Here is a 20,625-nt window from a genome sequence, read left to right as displayed (position 1 = left end):
AATCACTAAAATCAATTAGTCGTGACTAATTTATCTCAAGTTAATATCAATGGGCTTATGCTCATTATACTCACATGTTTTCTCCTTAATGCTACACTAGATCAGTCTTCGATTAGCACAACTATTCTCACATTTCTCCTATAAGAAACATTATATATTAAGAAGGGAATGATATAGAATTGGTCCCTTCCACTTTGCTTAATCAAAATTGGGAACTCTGTAATGTACTTAAAAACTATTACTGAAGAATTTTTAAAAATTATTTCTAGGATTGAAGGATTAAAACATATGATCATTGAGTATAATTTTTAAAAAATCTGTCCAGTTTTGATCATTCGATAAAATAAAACACACTCTGAGCATTTTGTTTTTAGGGATAACTGTATTCTGTCTGGGATATAGTCTTCATTCTCCTGCTGTTTTATGCTAAAAAGATACAAGGCATCTTTTTCTGTTAAGTTGCTCTTTATCTCTGTTGGGAATACAACTTTGTGACTTTTCAGCCAACATTAATGACAGATTTTATTTATTTAAAGAACTTATGTGGCTGCCTTTCTTACACAGTGATCCTAGGCAGATACAGTAACCAATAAAAACTACAACATAAAAACACATTGTACCCTTCTCACCAAGGCATCAGAAATACCCATACTATTGATTCATTGACTCAACACCCTTCCTACACAAATACTTAGGGGAAGAGCCAGGTTTTCAGGATCTTTTGGAATGCTGAAAGTGTAGTCCCCTCCTCTCAAAATCTCAGATGGAAGTTATTTTAAAAGGCCTGGGCTTCAGGAATTGTAGGGACAAATACATCTGTGAAGGTAGAATATTGATGAAAGTACAAAGTATGTTTGGAATTTGGAGTGGCGCATAAGCCCTACGTAATAAATAAATAAATAAAGGATGCAACACAAATGAAAAGAATATGTTTTTCTCTACCCTGGGATTGATTAAAGATTGCACGTGTCTACTTGGATTTCTTTTATAGCTTTTCCAGCAGGTTGCTTCCTGAGCTTTATAAAGCTAAGCCTCTTGTTTCCAGTAGTGAAAAACCAGATACCTCCAAGTAGCCCACAATCCTCTTTATGGATTTGCTTTCGGAGGTGCAAAATGTGTTTTGTCAGACAGTCCTGATAGCCAGAATGACTCTGAACTGGTAGTTTATTTGCAGGTTTGACTAGACGATAGTCTCAATGGATTTTTATTTGCATTCTCTCCTGAAATAGTAGTTCAGTTTCCCAAACAGGAAAATAGGTCACCATTGATTCTAAAAGGAAACCTTAGTGTGAAGTTTGAGACTTTTGGGGAAGTCTTTGTCTTGTTTCATTCTGTATTTGCCCAGAAAGAAGAAACTAGTAGTTATGCATTTAGACCTCAGTAATGCAATATAATTTTCAATTTTGGTGATCAGTTGAAAAATTAACATTAAAAATACCAATTCATATTGAAATTAAATGTTCCTGAATAATGTCCAGAAACAGGAAAAAATCCCTCAAATACTTAAAGAAGAAGTATATTTTGATGTGATAATAAATATGGGAGGAAAAAATAACTGGTGTGAAAATAGTAAATTAGTCCTTCTACCCTAGAGGTAAAAGCATGCAAAGAGGACAGTTTTGGCAGATAGCCATCAGCAACCTGAAAGCAATAATTAAGCTTATGATTGCAGTTTCAAAATAATCGGTGAACGTAGGAAACACAGATTTAATACTGCAAAGCTTTTTTTTTTAATGTCCTGATAAGGCTTCAATGTGATATACACCACATTGATAGGTTGGTGAATTTTCTCGCTTGCTTTATAATTAATCATTCATTTACTTTACATTCTGTCAATGCAAATTATACTTAGCAGAATTTAAAAGTTTCCCATCTAAGATAAAAATGCAGATTGCTTTAGTTTGCAATAGGTCAGGAATTCTTAAAATCATCGAAAGGGCAGAATAAAAAGGAATATCAGTAAAACATTTTGGGGGAGAAAGAGAGTGTTAACACAAGGTTCTAAGGACCCAAGATATTGCTGGATGGTCTAATAGTAGGCAACTGCTTAGCAGGAAAACAGGATAATTTGAATTTAGTCTAAATTTAAATAGCAATGTTTAATACAGGTTGTTTGGAGTGCTTTGACAACTTAGGATAGGAGATGACATTACTTAAATATTGTTACACACACACACACACACACACACATACATACACACACGCATATATGTATGTATGTATGTATATTTTGTATTTTGTCTTTGATGATTTTTATATGATTACTTAATATAATGGAGAGGGCTCAGTAATTCTATTCTCTTTAAGATCAGTGTTGGTGGTAGAATTATATTTCTTGGCAAAGATGAAAGAGAATGGATAAACCAAGAATAATCCAAAAAGGGGGATCAAAGCAATTAGAGCTGGGCAGGTGTGAAAAATGCCAAGCCATTCAAATCTGAAAGGGCTTTGACTTGGTAGATAATGCCCGAATGTGGAACACATTAAAACTCATGAACATGCCGGAGCCTCTAATTACTCTTTTGAGGAGCCTGTACAATGAGCAAGAAGTCACTGTAAGAAGTAACGTTGAAGAGACTGGTTCAAGAAAAAGAAGAGAGACAAGAATGGATCTGTTTAACTCATAATGTTAAATCTGTTACGTAATTAAGTTAAATATTGGAAGAGTAGCTATTGAAAGAAAAAAAGCAGCAGGCATCTAATCACTTGAAATAATGCAGATAATGCCAACTTGTTAAATGAAAATGAAGAGTTAGTTAGGAAGAGAAAATTAGGTAGATATGACACACACACACACACACACACACACACACACACAAGCTGCTTTTATACTGTTTTTTTAAATTTTACACTTCTTAGAGTCACTAAAGTGGGTGGTATGTGTTAGATAAATAAATGACAGAAAGTGAAAAATCTGGATTAATGTTGAATATTAAAATGACTTAAATAAGTTAAATCCAACCAGCATGCTTAGTGAACTCACAGTTAAAATTGAAGAAATGAAGACTATACATAGTTTATAATTTACAAGTTTTTTCAACTCAAGCATAAAGATGGATAGATTGTTGAGGTAGTAAATTAATTCTAGGGAGAAAGTAGTGATAAACAATATCATGAAGTATAGGCTATTTCTGTGGCAACAAAGATCAGGACAATTAAATCAATCATTTTCTTCAGTGAAGTTGTGAAAGCTGGATATTGAGTAAGAACAAAGGAAAAAAGATAGATGTCATTAGATTATGGATTTGGAGACAGCTGCTCAGAAAACTATGAACTGCAAGGAGAACTAGTCAGTCCATCATGGAAAAAAAAAAGTTAACTATTGTTAGGAGCATCAAGCATAAATTCATATATTTTAACTATGTGATACTAGAGGGAAACTTGAAAAACTTTCTGTGCTTGGCAGAGTTGAGACAAGTTAAAAAAAGGGGAAAGGCAATGAAAGGATCCAAACTCAGAGAAATTACTTGAATAAACAGCTGCAAATTATTGCTAGGGAGACATTAAGTTGAAAGGTTTTCACCTGTAGAGTTATCAAGATTTGAGGTTAACTCAGTGTCCTGCATGTTTGGTTATTTTTAACAGCAAAAGAAATGATTATAAAGGAGATACATATTTACTTTGAAAAAAATAAATATTGGGAAGAATCTAGTTAATCCTTCTAATAACATAGGGGTGTCAAACTCAAATTCATTGAGGGCTGCATTAGGGTTGTGTTTGATGGTGGTGGACATGACCTAGTGACCATGGTCAGGGTAGGCATAGCCAGCTCGATGTCACTTATGTTGGGGGCACCTGTGGTAGGCTGGGAGGGATCCAGTGTCTCCAGCAGAGGAAGGCAAGGCCAGGGAGATGGCTACAACCTTGTCCTCCAGAGGAGCCTTGCTGTCCCTCTCAGGCCACGCAGAGGACCCCCAGATGGCAGTGCAGGCTGTCCAGAGCCCACTCTATCTCCATGCAAGGAGACCCAGCTTTGTAACCGAAGCATCCTCAGCAATAGGATAGAAGACCACCAAGACAGGTCAGGAGGAGGAGACAAGGGGATGTAAAAAGGGCAGCAGGGCTGCTGATGGTTAAGTGCTAAGGTAGGACTTCCCTTAGACCCTTTCTCCCTCTCATTAAAATCTCCTTCCTTCCTTCCTTCCTTCCTTCCTTCCTTCCTTCCTTCCTTCCTTCCTTCTCTTTTCTTCTTTTTCTTCCCTCTTCATTTCCCTTTCTTTCTTCCTCCCTCCCCTCTTTCTTTCTTTCTTTTCTGTCCTTGCTCTCTTCCCATCTTTCCTTCCCTTTTGTCTTTCCTCTTTCCCTTTCTCCTTTCCTATCCCTTCGTGGATGCTCAAATGCAAAAGGGGAAACATTTCTCAATGCCTCCTTGCCCTGTGATCAAATGCCACTTTTGCTAGTAGTTTGTTTTGCTAGCATTCTACCAGCAAAAACATCACTCAGGAGAACTGTCCGTGCCCATCCTGAGCTTCGTTTTCGCTTGCGACAGCCTCCTCTAGCACTCTGCCAGTGAAAATGGCCGCCACTAGGTTGTATGTAGATCAGCGCCTGGTTGGCCTAAGTGGAATGGTCTTTCGCTGTTTCCAGGGTGGCCCCGTGAGCCAGATTTAAGTACCCCGGGGGCCTTGAGTTTGATACCCTGTAATAACACAACAGAATGGACCGGGGGTGAGAGTTGGTTTTCGTATCAGCTTTCTGTATACCTTCAAGGTCTATTCTGAATCAAATACATACATAGGCATTTCAGAATTTGGGAAATGCTGGCTTTGTATATATGTATGCATGCAAATATGAAAATGTTGCTTGAATATTTGAATAATGAAAAGCAGGTAACAATCCCATGAAGTTTGCTTCTATGTTTATGCAGTGATGCACTGATCATTTCTCTTTTTTTGATCATTGATCTTTCTTTCTTTTTGATCATTTGCCTTTCATTTTGAACAGTGGTATTTTGTGCCTTTTCTTTCCATAACAGATTCTTAGACCACTCACCTCTGCTCTATTTCATTTGAACTGTAGGTTCTTAAAGAAAAGGATGAATTGAAGAGCCAACTCCTTTCAACTATGCACCAGATGGAAAATCTTCAAAAGGAACTAACAGATGTTCTTGAGAAAAGGGCCAGACAAGAAGAGGAGCTGCACTGTAAAGAAATGAAACTCAGTGAAGCTAGATCCTTGCAGATGTCTCTTGAACAAGACACCAGAGATGTTAAAAAAACTGTGGATAACCTTGAGAACAAACTGCAAAAGGAGAGCCTACTACAGACTCAAATAAGAACTGAAAAACAGCATTTAGAGGAAGAACTTGCAAATATGAATGTGATCCATGAAAAGGATCAAGCAAGATTGTCAGAGATGCAAGAGGTTATAAAAAACTTGAGCGCTGTTCGGGCTGACTTGGCCAATCAAGTAGCAGAAGAGAAGAAATCCAAAAAAGAAATGGCAAAATCAGCGCTGGAACTTCAGAAACAAATAGAGTCTGTTCAGGAGGAGATGACTACAATCAATAAGCAATTGAAACTGGAAAGAGATGTCCACAAGCAGGAGCTGGAAGAACTTCAGTCAGAATTGCAGCAAAGGAAAACCAAATATGATAATCGTGTCCAAGAGATGTTGAAGCTATTCAACCAAGAAAAAGAGGAGGCAGCTAATCACATTGGAATGTTGAAGGTATCTCTCAGATGGTCAACATATAGTCATTATTATTGCATAGTACGGCATAGATGGGATTTAATCAAGCCAAGTTCTGGTGAATTGTTGCCTAAATTGTATGATACTTTGAGTAATATTTGATGTGGCTATTATTTTACTCTGACTCTACCAAAATTATGTGTTTTTAATATTGTCTAACTTATTTTTTTGCTTTAAAGAAAGAGCTGTATAGGCAATACTGGATGAATGGTTATCATAATCTGAAAATTATAGACAAGGAAGGTGCAGTATTGGGAACAGAGAAGAGTTGTGGGATCAGGCCACAGGCCCAATTAATTCAATATTCTGTATTACACAGTAACCAATTGAATACATTAGGAAACATATAGATTTGGACCTCTTTCCGTAATCACTTTTGAGTAATCAGCATTTAAGGCAAGAAGATAATAAAAAACCATCAATGTTAGTCGCCACAGTATATTACTCCTCCATGAATCTTTCCATACCGTTTAAAAAATATCCAAATTGGCTACCATTGTTATAGTTGCTAGTAGCAAATTCTAATTTAACTATGTACTGTTTGAAAAAAAGCTCTCTGTTCAGTTCTGAACATCCTTACATTTAGTTCAAACTAGACAATCAATGCCCCATTGGGCTGTCATTTCACATCTGTCCTTACCTGAACAGAGAAGCAGAATGACTATGGGTGGGTTAAAAGAAGCAGTAGGAACGGAAACAACTTCTGACTTCCTGCTGACTTCCTCATGAGTTTCCTTGTGGGAAGCTAGCAGGAAGTGTAAGAAATTTTCCTCCCTCCCCTTCCTTCCTTTTCTTTCTCCCTGTCATTCTGTCATCATCTCCCTCCCTCAAACTCCTGCTGGCTTCCCCATTTACTTTGCTTCTGGAAAGCTTCCAGGGAGAAAGTCAGTGGGGAATCCAGTAGAAAACTGCTGGATGGGGGAGGAAAAAAGATGCGCAGAGGTGTAGATCAGAAATGGTATAGGTGTTGTTCAAGAGGTTCCACGTGGTTTGAGGAGAGTATGCGTGTGGGTGGTATGAATCAAAAAGGATGAGTGAGGGTTCATAGGACTATATAAGATGCTGTAAGGGTCAAGTAAGGATGTGGGGGATGCGAGACAAGAATAATACATGTGTTGTCTGAGAGTCACTGCCAGTTGGGGATAGTGTGTGTGTGTGTGTGTGTGTGTGTGTGTGTGTGTGTTCATATGTTGAAAAGGGTGCCTGGGGTTGCTTGACAGTACACAAGAGGTACCATGCAGGTTAGGTTTGGGAGGGGGGAGGATTCATGAAGGTGTGCAGGAGATGCTACATAGGTCAGGGAAGACACTTGAAGGGATGGGATAAAGCAGGAACCCCATGCTTGAGTAGCAAAGAGGGCATAGGTGTTCCTTCCATCTTGTTCCTTCTCCCTGGCCTTCCTACTAGGCAGATAAGTAGCTGCTTGCTGGGTGAGGAAGGGAGCAAGGGATTGTAAGACTGGCTAGGAAATGGTCATGAAATGTTCAAAATGAAGATCATGTGATTGTAGCACCAGTAGCAGAGCAGTAGTAGCATTGAAGTAGTAACAACTTCCCCAAATTTCATATCCTATGGAGCCATGAGTTGTATATTTTGAACACTTTCTGTAAGTTAGCCCATTTGAGGTACCCTAGCTCAAAAATTATTTCCCCATGATGCACTGTTTTACCCAGTTAAAAATCATGACAACAAGAGTTTTAGTTATATACAGAAGTGTACCTTCAGGTTGTAACATTTGTGATAAAGGGAGAAAAAAAAAACCTTTCCATGTTAGCTGCACCATAAATTGTCACTCTGTTATGGAGCTATGGTAATACAGTGGTTAAAATGCAGTATTGCAGGCTGACTCTGCCCACCTCCAGGAGTCAATCCTGACAGGCTCAAGGTTGACTCATCCTTCCATCCTTTCAAGGTCGGTAAAATGGGGACCCAGATTGTCAGGGGCAATAGGCTCACTCTGTAAAACGTTTTGAGAGGGCTGTAAAGCAATAAAGCTTATGAAGCAGTTTTTAAGTCTAAGTGCTATTGCTATTAAGTGTCCCTTTTCATTCCTTTATTTCAAGTAATAAAATTTCTGCAATAGAGGAGTTGCTTCAGATATGTCATCAATACTCTAATAATCTCTCCATGGGCTTTACTACACTAAAAGATGTAGGTAGTTATATTGATAGTTCTATTTGAATTCTCCTAATGATCCAAAGCACAGAATTTGCCCTTTTCACATTGAATTTTCATTGTGCTGTCTGTTGTGATTCCAAGCTGTCTTTCATGACCCATCATTGCCTGTTCTGGTCTGATTCATTTATGGGAAATGTTGGGGAAAAGCATCTGGTCAGATTAGTACTAACAGTATAAGCTGTGCATTATTACATAAAATCTCAAATAAACAGTTATTTCTTGATTGATGCTTGATGTTAGTACTTTATGTTTGATAAATTGGAATGAATGGAATTAAAATACATTTTTTTCACTATGTAAATATTGTATTGACAATAAATAAACCAGATGGGGATTTAGTTTGAAAAAAATGAGCTACAGTTTGATTTCAGACTTGCTTTTCTTTTTATGCTATATTTTCTCTTTACCACAGTTGTAGTTTCCCTCTTACTTGTCTGGATAAACTTGTTTCCTCCCTTAATAAAACTGGGAATCTATTGCGTATTAAGAAACATCTAATGACTACAAAAGAAATGTTTAAACCAGTATTTTCCTCTAAATTTCTGTGCCATTAATATGAAATACTGAACCCTTCGTTTCTTGTCTGGCTTCCTTCCATTAGTCAGAACTTGCAGAAGAAAGAAATTTTGTAAAAGCTCATCGTCGCCAGGTAGAAAAAATGAAAATCGAATGTGATAAGTTGACAGCGGAGCTAACCCACAAGGAAGAAGAAAATGCAAAAATTAAGCGAAAATACAACTTACTAAAACAGGAATTAGACGAAAAGGTAAAAAAAAATATGGAGCTGTTTAATAGAGCAGTATCTGTTCAAAAGAAAAAATACATTTAAGACTTAAGAAATATTTATTTTTTTATGATGTAAATGTCCACCTTTTTAGTCTTTTTATTTTACTTTTCCACTTTCTCCAAATGCAAAAAGAAAACATGGCACAAAGTCTTTTTGTACTTGATATTTATTTATCTAGTTATATACTGCTGCATAATAAAGATGGCGACAACAGACTATTACATGAAACACTCTGATATTGTAGTTCTGAGTATTGATCCACAGTTGAGGTCCTATAGTTGAGCCATGACAAAATTTCTTATGGAAGTCTGCCCAAAAAGTTTCAGATATGCTGCACACTAAATTCCAAACTTGTGCTCTGCCAAAGCAAGTATACACTGATAAAAAATTTTTTTTTTTCTAAAAGTAAAATATTATTAGGAGTGATTTGAGTTTATAAATAGATATTCCCTTAACTGCTAGCAGCATTTTAATGTTCAAAATTTATCTGAAATGCTATTGTTTATTATTATATTTATATGCCAACCCTATTTTTTATAATTTAAGGTAGCAAGTACAATGCTCCTACCCCCCTGTTTTCCCCACAACAACATTCCTGTGGGATAAGTTGGGTTGATACAGAGGGAAGACTAGAATTTATGATTGCCTGGGTTCTACCTGGACCTTAACCACTGCACCAAGCTGGGTAAAAAACTACAGCCACCCAACATGGGATTTGAATCCACAACCTTGTGATTGAGTGCCATGCTCTATCGAATAAGCTAACGGTATTTTTCAGATCAGATTATTTATTCCTAATAGATATTAATAAATTACATTTTGTTATCACTACACAGCATACTGTCATAGGAGATCAAAGGATAGAATTGTAAACTGCCTTGAGTTGCAAGAGATAGAATAGTATAAACATGTAATTTATGAATTCAAAAAATTCAGAACTGATTCCATCAGGCCTATAGGAAAAGAAATAAATGCCATCAAGTATTGATTAGTAATTTAGTTCAGAAAATAAGTGATCTGCTTTAGATCAGTACATTTGAGTTGTCATAGCTACAAAGGATTTAACATATGCCAATGTTTCAATGTGCGATATTTTCCCTTCCTGTTGATAGTGACTCCAGTCCCAGTTTAAAATGAAAAAGTGTTTTGTTTTTTTAAAGGAATAGCTTTGCTGTAAGGTAAGAGGTATTGCTAGCTCTTTTGAAAACAGGTAGTAAAACTAAGAAAGTGTTTCCTACTAGTGTGCATTGTTTATGTATTTGAATGATAATTGTACTGGTAATAATTTAGGTGGGCCTGGGTAGGTAAGGAAGAGAAAAGCTATATACCAATTTTTATATTAAGGAAAGGCAGTGTTTTACATTAGAGTGTGAGAGTATGTATGTATGTTGACAAATGTGTCAACATTTTCTTCAGATTGAAGAAGCTACTTGGATAAACAGCAAAATGTTTCGAACTGACAAGAAAAGTTCTGTTGTCATGTGTCCATAGTTAGATACAAAAATGGCCTAATTACTTTATGACAAATACTGATGTACTCCAATGCCCTTAACTTTACTGTCTACTAAACAAATAATGGGAAAAAAAGTTTATCTGGTTTGCCTTTGTCTAACTCCACTGCATAGCAACATTTTCCTTTCCAGGATTTTGTTTTCCATTGGAGCTTCCTTTGCAAACTGCAAGTTTGGATAGTTTCTCTGTTGTTTATTGGCATATTCTTTTTCTCTGTTGTTCATTGGCATAGTCTTCAGGGTTTTTTTTTTAAACCTTTTGAGTTGTTTTCTTTTAGTATGTTTTTGGTGTTTTCTGAGAGGGCTCAACTTACAACACTGAACATCTTTGTTAAACATTCTTTACTCTTACTAAGTATTCTGTGGAAAGTGATAGAAATAGGCAAAGGGATTTAACAGGTTTCAAGATTATTACCAAGACGTGACAAACTTATAATGTGATGTTTCAGTGAAACCTTTGAAACAAAAACATTCTGCCCTTTTTAAAAATAAAAATGTAGGTTCATCCTGTAATTTGAAGAACTTGGATATAGCATCCCATAGGAAATTACAAATGGTTTTCCATGTTTTCCAGTCGGTTACACAACTACAACGTTGCTTAAACATTTGGCTCATAAATAAAAGTACTAGAACATTCCAGCAAATTCCAAAGACTGTCCAGGCCAAGCTGTGTTTGGATTTGCACTTTCTGATGACAGGTTTTCTAATGACTCTTCTTCCTGCATGGATATAATTAAAGAGAGAATAAGAGAGCACAGAGTCTACTTCTACCAAATCAAAATATTTCCCTGGGTAAAATAGACCCATGATTGGATTCTTACTATTGTGTTCTTTGGATCAGAGCAGAGCAGCTGCTCAAAGCTAACTCTTTATAATGTCAAAAGGAAAAAAAAGATCAAATGAGAAAATGTCAAACAAGGATTCATTTTTGAGAACTTGATCAGAGGACTGCATTCTGGTTTTCATTTCCTTGGGAGCTTTTTTTGTGATTTATTTATTAAATATGTTTTCTTTGTATCCCTAGGAGGTGGTGAGAAAATGAACCTTTGACCTAATCTAAAACTATGTAAATGAACATCTTTGGAGTTTATCCTCCTACTCCGCATCCCATCTTGGCCTTCTTTTGTAAAATAAAGGCAATGTACAAATAAAATCATTGCATAGTATTATATGAGGAACATTAAATAATTCGCAGCGATTTTTTTCCTACTGCAATACCAGAGGACAGTTATCTTCAATATGGGCAGATTTCAGTGTTACAAAATGAACTCAAAGTGGCCATGTGATGATCCCAATGTAGGCGGGGAATTTCAATAGTAGAAATGACCTACATTTCCATTTCTCTGAGCTTGGTTGTTTGCAAGTTATCATGTGTGAATTGGGAAGCTATATAAATTTATTTATTAAATAAAGTTTATCACTTAACTAGGTATCATTAACCAGGATGTTGGTTTGTTGGATAATGAAACATCTGCTAGCAAACAACCAAACTCAAAAGACATCAAGAACTTCACAGTTCAACCATGAACTGTATATATTCTCCTTTATTTATTGTCTTTTTCTGCATTTGTTGTCAAATATGTTGAGATTATCAACAATTGCCTGTTACATATAACTTCAATTTATTTATAATCCATCATCTGAAAATTGCTAAAAAAGCCACAGGTTGATATGCCATCATCAAAATTCCATTTTCTTTTACGAAATATCTCACATGTCGTATGTATGTACTTTTTTGAAATCCCACAGTGTGCAACATTTCGGGAGGGGTTCTGATCCCAACAATAGTGCAAGCTAATAAAATTTAAAATTTATGATCAAGGTGGTCTTGACAACTTTTGCTTATACTCAAGTAAGTGAAAATATATTTGGAATGGATGGAAAAAATGTTTCCCAGAAAGTGTGGGCTTTCATATGGTTGTCTAAGTGTGTGTATGTATGTGTGTGTGTGTTTATTTATAATAGTAATATCTAATACAAATTAAAGAGAATAGAAAGGGTAAAAGTTGCAAAGAAAAAGAAAAAAAGTAAAAATATAATAAAGAAATAAAGAAAAAAGTTATATAAAGCTATTCTTTTCTATATTTACCTTTATAACACTATTGGTGATGGTAGTTTTTTTAAAAAAAAATAGTACTTGAAGATGCAATAATTCTTCAGCAGATGGACTATGATCCTGTGACTTATAAGGCTAGATACACTTTAGAAAGATATGGAAAATTAGTACACAATTCCTACAAAGAAGAGATACATTTAAAATGAAATCCTCTCCCATTATTATGGATGTAAGTCACCAATGGATCACAATTTCTATTAGCTGAGGGATGCCATTAGATAATCACATATGGTAATTAGCTGGTCATAACAAATGAAATATCAAGACATATGAAATATCAAAACTTCAAGGAAGTATGGCCTTAGATATCAATATTGAGAGATGCCGTAGAAGAACACAGTTCCTGTTTTAGCTTGCTGGAAACAACTGACTATTGTGGGAAACAGGTTGTAGACTAACTGGAGCTTCAGAATGATCCAGCAGGAGATACTGGGTTTGTTATTGACCTTGGAACTGATCCATTCTGAAATGATTCTACTTTTTATCTCTGCTTGGGCTTTAACATGCTCATATGAGAGGCTTTGTGTTGGAACTTGATGCACCTGATGATGTGCTGTGATAAGCTATTGAGTTACCTGGCATTTTTTTAGGTACTGTAGTTTGTTTGTAGGGACAAGAAAGGGTATGCTTTTTTTTGAAAGCTGTTAGGAGATGTTAGCTTATGCTATTGATTCTAGTCATTTGTGGGCATAGTGTTATGCTAGTACAAAGATCGTAGAGCTGAATTTAGAACATGTATCAAGGCTTAACCAAAGTGTTATGCTTTAGAAAAACTAAGTCTCTCCTTCTCTCAATAGGGCTGCCAACTCTTGCTCATTTCCCACAGCTTTATTGATTTGATGTGATCTGTAAAAAAGATGAAAAAGATTTTTCATTCTTAAAAATGCCAAAGCAGCTTGATCCCAACAATAATGACACTTTAACAAAGGCATTGAGAGGGGATGGTCTTAGCTTATTTGCAGTAATACTATCGCTACTTCCATAGATGACAATTGCACTCCTTTGAACCTCTCCCTGTACAGCTTTATTAGTGGGAGCAACAAGTTGCAGAATTTTCTAGCAGGAGGTGGTTTTTCTCTGTGCCACAATACCAGTTAACTTCCCTAGTGCAACATCCCTAAGTGATGTATCAAGCAGTACATTTTGAGAGTTTAAAATAGCATCAAGTTGCTGTCGAAGTTTAAATTTCAGCAGATATTCTGCTCTGAAATATTCTGAAACTCAGGAAAGATGTTTTTGTTTTAATGCCTTTGAAATCTCTGAGTCAGGTTCTTACCAACTCTTGAGCTAGTATTAGCCCTGGAAAACTAAGGATTTTGGCTAAATGTAGATCATTCCCTCCAGTTTATCCTCATTATTCTCCTCTTGTATCAAGTGATTGCAGAAATCCTGTCTTCCTAATGGACAAAATTCAAATATAGGAATGCTCTGTATATAATTCTTCAATCTCTTCTGCCCAACATATATTGATGCTTTAAACTAAACTGTTGTGAGTGAGATGTTTATGTTAGGCAAAAACTGAGAAAGAACTGTAGCACTGAAGTGTAAAATTAAACAATTTTGCTTTGGAATAAATCTTCAGATATTGGATATGAGCTGTTCTGTGGGTTCTGCTTATTTGCTGGATGGAAGAATTTACAGAGAGCTCCAGTGACTGTATATTTATTTTGCCAATTTTGAAAGCTAGAAGTGCAAACTACAGTAAATGGCAATAACAATTATTTCCATCCTGTCTTCCCTAGAATAACTGTTACTTTTGCTGACTAAAGACTGTGTAGATTACGTTGGCTCTTTGCTAACTTGTTTATTTCATGATGTCAACTGTGTCCATTCTGGCTCAACTTTCCTTTGTACTAAAATGCCAGCTTAACTCTGAACCACTAGTGCACTAAATTCTGTAAATATAATAGTAGCTTAAAGTAAGAGAGCTTGATGGGAATTTATTAATCAATTAAATTTCAATACCAGCCATGTCAACTAAATGACTCTCTCTGTCTACTTCTGTGTTTTCTGGTCACCTATTTCATTTAAAATTAGTATCTTCTAGAAATCTTCAAGGCAGCAGACTGTCTTAATTTCATCCTTTTCACCTTGTTTTCATGCCTTTCTGGAATTCAACTTTGGTTCTATTCACCTCTGTATGCCTTCATGCCTCTCATATTTAATTTATAAATATTAACTCTTTAATAACCAAGTTTTTGGTTATGATGGAAGAAAATCCTTGACTTTGAGAAGAAAATCCCTAAATTTGAAACATTTACTAAACTATTCAAAAAATAACTTGATTGAATCCAAACCAATCAGGGTTAATCAGAGTTCCTTATAGGTACAGTACTGCTTCAGCAGTGCTCCATCCTATATGTTTCTACTTATTTCCTGGGATGTTTTTCTTCAGAGAAGGAAATCCATCTTAAACTATACTACACAAGAAATAATTCATATAAACTATGGAAAAATGTAGATACCTTGATAACAGTCATGACTTGTCAGTGTTTCCCAGGTGGAAAAAGCACAGTGGAGTCTAGTGGCTTTTAGATCTGCAATGGCATTGTGTCTACCTGCCATAGGTAGCTAAGTAAATGCTTTATTGCAAACCTGGCTTACTTAGATGCATAAGCATGCTTTACTGGATGTTCGATTTGCCAAATTCATGAAGGCTGATCAACTCATAATGATTCTACATGATATAGAAAGATTTTCAATAGCATCCCCCCCTCCCCCGCCCCCAATTTCTTAACCATGAGGAATCAATTTATTTGAAAAGTCAGTTTTGAAAATAATTTACACCCAAACATGTGGAAATTGTGACTACAATGCTGGAGTTATAAGGAATTTCTGTAATTAGTATTGTAGACTTTCTGCAGACTTGTAAAGTGGTTTTCAACAACCTGTGCTAATAATGTTTTTAGCACTTATAAAATAACAGCTTTCTACTATTGAAACTTGGAGGCATTTTAGTTCAGGAATTGCTAAAAGTCATGTGGAAAGCAATGAAGTTAAATGTACAATCTGACTGCATTGTGCAAAAGATTAAGTAGTTAATGTGCCAATTTTTTGTGTAAAATGTTGCGCACAATCCTTCATGTATTATATCTCTGTAAGGTTACACTTTGGTTTTCCAAAATGTTTGAAACAATAATAAGTGCCTTCACATACACACATTCACATATACATACACACATTTGGAGTTAGACTATGAAAGAAAGTGTTATCTGACCTTTGATAATTTCTATGTGATAAACAGGAGAGAAAGAATCCTTCTTTAGTCTATTCCAGCACAGACTTCATAGTGCAGAGCCAGTTGATACATAAATAAGAAGTGACAGTGTGTCCAAATTACAAAGAAACCATCAACCATTATCTTGCTATTGTTTCTTCTATACTGCTCTTCTCTCCTTCCTGCTTCTCCCTTTTATTTCATAATCCCTGGAGACCTGATCCATAAAATCAAATCAGAAATACAGGATTTTAGTGTTGCTCTACCAAGAGATTCTCAGCTTTTGTGGAATTAGCTGGAATTATATTGAAATTATAGTTTATGCTTCTTATTCTGTTTCTTCTTGCTTTAAAGGGGGAAATGAGCTAGAATTCCACGGTATACTTAAAAAGAGACAAAGTGTATTTAATTTTCTTACCTTTGTTTGTCATACTCCAAATAAAAATAGCTGTCAGGAACTTTCTAATTGCTATCAGATGAGCAGCTACTATTGCTGCTTAATTTCCATGATGAGAGTAACAAGAATTAGTGCTGTCTGGCACTGCCTGAAACTCTTTGAAATCTTGGATATGCCACCTATAACTGAACAGACAGATAGATTGCAGTAAGTAGATCAGGATATTTCTTTTGCTCTACTAATCTGATTTTTGGTTTTTGAATTCATATTAAAATCTCAGAGGAGTTTAAACAGTGTCTGTCCTCACAATAATAATCCTGTGAGAGAGTTTTGGCATAGATAAAATGATTAATCCAAAATTAGACAGTTCCAGGTCAAGTGGGGAACTGAATCATGATCTTCCAGGCGCAGTCCAGAACTGAAAATACTATATTATATTTTGCATCAAACATGTAACAATATTTTTCATAATGTCCCACCTCCATAAAGTTTAGCCTACACACATACACATACACACTCTTAACAGCTGTTTGAAAGAGGTTGGCTTATTATTATTATTGTAGAAAAAATGTAAAATCACAGCTGTCAGTTCCTTAAAGGGTCTTCATATATAGTACACCAATTTCTTCCTAAGATCCTAGGATGTTGTAATGTATCAATGTAGTTTAAGTATGGATCCAAGCAGTTTGGCCTTTTGCAATCGATAGATGGAAATTTTGTCAATATGCACCCAATTTGCCCATAATCCCTCGGATCACTACTGCTGGTTTATGCCATAATGATTCATTTTTTAGTTTTTCAGATCTTCATACTTTGTGACTCCCCCAATTTCTTGTATTATATATTTTCTCCTAGAATTATCACATTAATTATCCAGTTAAATATGGTCTGTTATGAGCCAAGACTTTTATCAAGTTGTATTTGAAAATTGCACGATATTTTAACTTGCTTTTTCAATTCTTTGTTCCCATCAATTTTTCATTACTGGCACATGATACTTTTTACAAACGTTCCATAATAACAAAACCTAATAGATAATGAAACATCCTACAAAAGAGGCAGTACCAGATAACTAAAGGCCAATTACCTGCCCACTAATAACTTTCAAATTTGTAATTGATATAGTACCTAATACAGTCCTACATCATTTAGTTAAAAACAAGGTCTTTTCACCTAGCAAAAAGGAAACTGCTCAAACAGCAGAGAAGACTCACTACTACAGTTTCTCATTGCACTGATACCTCTGTCAACAATACTGAACAAGTCTGGACGTAGCTCTCAAACATCAAAAACATCTGTCAATTGTGGTATCCCATCTCCTTTGTATGGATGATCTGAAGTTGTATGGAAAATATCATCTGAAACAGAATCACTACTCAACACTGTCCGTATAGCCAAAATATTGCAATGGAGTTTGGACTCGACAAATGTGCCATCCTCACCTCTAATATGGGAAAAATAGTGAAAATTGAAGGAATTAAGATGCCCTTCAACATCAAGGGTTGGATGAAGAAAATAACTACAAATACCTGGGGCATTCATAAGCTGACATATCAAGCATACTAAAATTAAGAAGGTTAGAAGTGAATATGTTTCAGAGTGAAGATCTTAAAAAGCTAACTCAGTGAATGAAATACCATCAAGATAATGAACACCTGGGAAGTTCCAGTCATTAGATACACAACTAGAATACTGAACTTGACCCAAAGAGAATGAAAAGCTCAGGATACAAAAACCAAAAAAATAATGACATTGAAGCAGGATCTTCATTAGCACAGCAATGTTGGGTGACACAAGGAAAATACTGTGTTTCTCATATAATAAGGTTGGGTCTTATTTATTTATTTTTGAGCCCCCCAAAAATGGCTAGGCCGTCTTTTCGGGGGGACTTAATTTCCCCCCCTTGCATCTTCGGGCAGGCGAGCGGTGACGGCTTGGATGTTGACCTCGGCGTTGGTGGGGCACTTTGTATCAGGGTCAACGCAGGCAGCACCATATCCAGGTGTGCAACAAAAGTACTTCCTAACAGCAAGCCCCCCCACCATTCTCCCCCCCCCATTTCGCATGTTTTAATATAGGCCTTAATTTAGGGGGAGGGGCTTAATTTCATTTCATGCCTATAAAACATGCTGGGACTTCCTATTGGGGGAGGCCATATTGTTGGAGAAACAGGGTAGGTGGGTGTGGAATGTTGCAAGCACACTGGACAGTTGAAGAAGAAAGGGCATTGAAAGAATATCTGAAGGTCAGTGAAGAAGTGCACTGAAGTTAGTACATCATAAATGCTTACTGAGTACTGGAAAGACCAAACTGCTCTACAAGAACAACTGAATGAATAGAAAAGAGAAATGATAAGACAAAGTATGAATTGGCGAGTATGTTAAAAATAGCAGGCTAAGCAAATAGCAAGAAGACGTGGCAATGTCTCAAAGCAGGAAAATGAAGATAGAGACAGAGAGCTAAACAAAACCAAGCCTAAAAAAAAATACATACCAAGTCAGAATTGAGAAGATAGAAGAGACCGAAAATACAAAGATAGAAGAGACTGCCTAGTTAGCTGCTCAAGATGTTCACACAGACACCTTCACTACAAAAAACATGACAAAGTAGCAACAACAGTGCGTTTAAAAATCTTTTAGAGAGAAGTTCCCCGAGGATGGGCTCTAGCACGAGTCTGAAAGTTCAGAAAAAGCCTCTGGTTCCAGTGGCTGCCCCAGATTGGATCCTGCAACATTACATATATTTGTTTTCATGATTTAATAATCTGCAAACAATACCACTTACTTGCAACCAAGAACTGGTGGGACCACAACACATAGACAACTTAATAGAAAATGAAGAAGCTAAGGTGCTCTGGGTTTTAGGATTCAAATGGACAAACAACTGCCACAGAAACACTTCAGACTTTGCAAATGTTGATAAGCAAAATCAGAAATGTGGATAGGGGAGATGGTAGTACCTGAAGAAAACAGAACAGAAGAGAAGGAATTGGAGAAAATCACAAAATGCAAACATCTGCAAATAGAAGTAGAACAATTGTGGCAAAAGAAAGCAAAAATACCACTTGAACACTATTGGCATTGACACAATCACCATCAGTCAGCTGCAAAATGCAGCTTTACTTGGAACAGCTTATATACTGCAATGATGCTTTTAACACCATCAAATAATATCTGCCTGTTCCTTGTGAAGGGTTCAATTGGTGGATAAAAATGCCAAATCCAGTCTAAACATCTGGCTGACTGCAGCAAACCATAATAATAATTACAATATTTAAAAGGGGAGTGGGTAACTTAAGCCTTGCAAACAGGCTTGCCCCCTTTAGGAAAGAATTTCTTGCTGTGACATCAGGTATAGTTTAGCATACAAGCTGAAAAAATTTGTAGAATCTCTGGGCTACACATGCCTCCTGAAGAATTCTTACATATCATAGAATGTGTTTGGAAATTGTAGTGTACTTCAGACTTATAACATTCTTCCTGCCAGTATTACATACTGTGCTTTTTTGGAGATGAATTCATTGGGTGTGGTCTAAGATCAAAGGAAAAAGAGAGAGAAAATAGACCATAAAAGAGTGTTAATTTGAGGGGAAAAGCTTTGCTGTCTTAATTTTGTCAAACTTGCAACAGAAAATCTGTGATTAGGGTTCTGTTGGTTGAATTTTTTTTTCTTTAAAAAAAAAACAATTTTCACTGAAGTCAAACTGGATAGCAATATCTGAAAGTGTTCAACTCTTCATCAAACAATATAATTAAAATTTAAAAGAAAAAGAAAAAGCTCTGGAAGAGGCTTGGTTGATGCAAGGATCATGTTGTTAAAAGTTATATTTGAAATATGAAAGTGTCTCCACACATATAATTGAGTATTATCAAAGTCACAGAATGATTAAGAAGTGTCTACATATTTCTGGAGATTTTTTTTCCAATATTGAAAGTATAGAGAAGACAGTGCTTTTAGTGTACAAATCATCATTTTATTATATGTCATTATCCCTTTAGTTAAAATGTTCATTTTATTCTGTGGTTTTTCAATTGTTTTTAGTTTGTAATGGTATTAATTGCTATTTTTACTTATTTATTTATTTGTTCAAATTTATTTGCCACCTATTTTGCCATGGGGCTACTCTAGTCAACTGGAGTATTTTATCTATGACTGTGCTGCACTTAGTTATAAATACATGATAAATAAACTTATTGCTTCTACTCTGTTATTGTTTGCTTTAGAATAAAATAATAAATAATGAAGATGATCATCTAAAGAGGTTGGATGAGGAAAGGCTTCAACTTCAGGATCAACTACAAAGTCTGAAAACTGAACATGAATCCATCTACTCTATGATAGGAAATGAAGTTGATGCAGCTTGTGAAGTCTTTTCAAGATATTCTATGGAGAAAATGACAGTAATTATCTCTTAATCGTTTTTTAACTTATTTATGCATGGAATTGTATTACTAGTTCTGTATTCTCAAGTATTACAAAACAAAAATGAGGGCATAAAAGGTGAGACCAGTAAAGTAAATTGTGGAACGACTGTACAACAACTTAAGACAGAAGCAAAGTAAATTCAATAGAGAGGACAGCAGTTATTGAAGAAACATTAAATTTATATTTATAATTGAGTAAATAACAAAGCCAGAAAAGAAAAATATCTTCAGCTTGCACTGACAAGGTTAGATTCTCTGGAGATAATATTCTGTAACTATAGTGCCAGCATTATAAATGCCTTTT

The 20,625-nt window shown here is 35.7% G+C and overlaps 1 protein-coding gene and 1 long non-coding RNA gene across 13 annotated transcripts in view; one reads left to right on the top strand and one right to left on the bottom strand.

The window, feature by feature from the left end:
- The window catches only part of CEP128 (centrosomal protein 128), a 182,382-nt gene that overhangs the window by 47,678 nt on the left and 114,079 nt on the right, over positions 1–20,625 (top strand). For all 9 annotated transcript variants that reach the window (XM_087922081.1, XM_087922080.1, XM_087922079.1 and 6 more), the window contains exons 14-16: positions 5,020–5,670; positions 8,471–8,635; positions 20,121–20,297. In XM_087922081.1, coding sequence (XP_087778207.1) covers positions 5,020–5,670; positions 8,471–8,635; positions 20,121–20,297 — 993 coding nt within the window. The remainder of the gene's footprint in view (positions 1–5,019; positions 5,671–8,470; positions 8,636–20,120; positions 20,298–20,625) is intronic.
- LOC113444087 (uncharacterized) overlaps positions 8,805–20,625 on the bottom strand; it is a 65,530-nt gene continuing 53,709 nt past the window's right edge. For all 4 annotated transcript variants that reach the window (XR_015741116.1, XR_015741118.1, XR_015741115.1 and 1 more), the window contains 4 exons: positions 15,919–16,082; positions 15,501–15,717; positions 12,257–13,129; positions 8,805–10,886 (listed from right to left, as the gene is read on the bottom strand). This is a non-coding gene — a long non-coding RNA (uncharacterized LOC113444087). The remainder of the gene's footprint in view (positions 10,887–12,256; positions 13,130–15,500; positions 15,718–15,918; positions 16,083–20,625) is intronic.

The sequence above is a fragment of the Pseudonaja textilis genome, chromosome 1 (genome assembly GCF_049901715.1).
Source record: "Pseudonaja textilis isolate UNSWEBS1 chromosome 1, rPseTex1.2, whole genome shotgun sequence".
Taxonomy (NCBI): Eukaryota; Metazoa; Chordata; class Lepidosauria; order Squamata; family Elapidae; genus Pseudonaja; species Pseudonaja textilis.
This window is presented reverse-complemented; position numbering and strand designations above follow the sequence as displayed.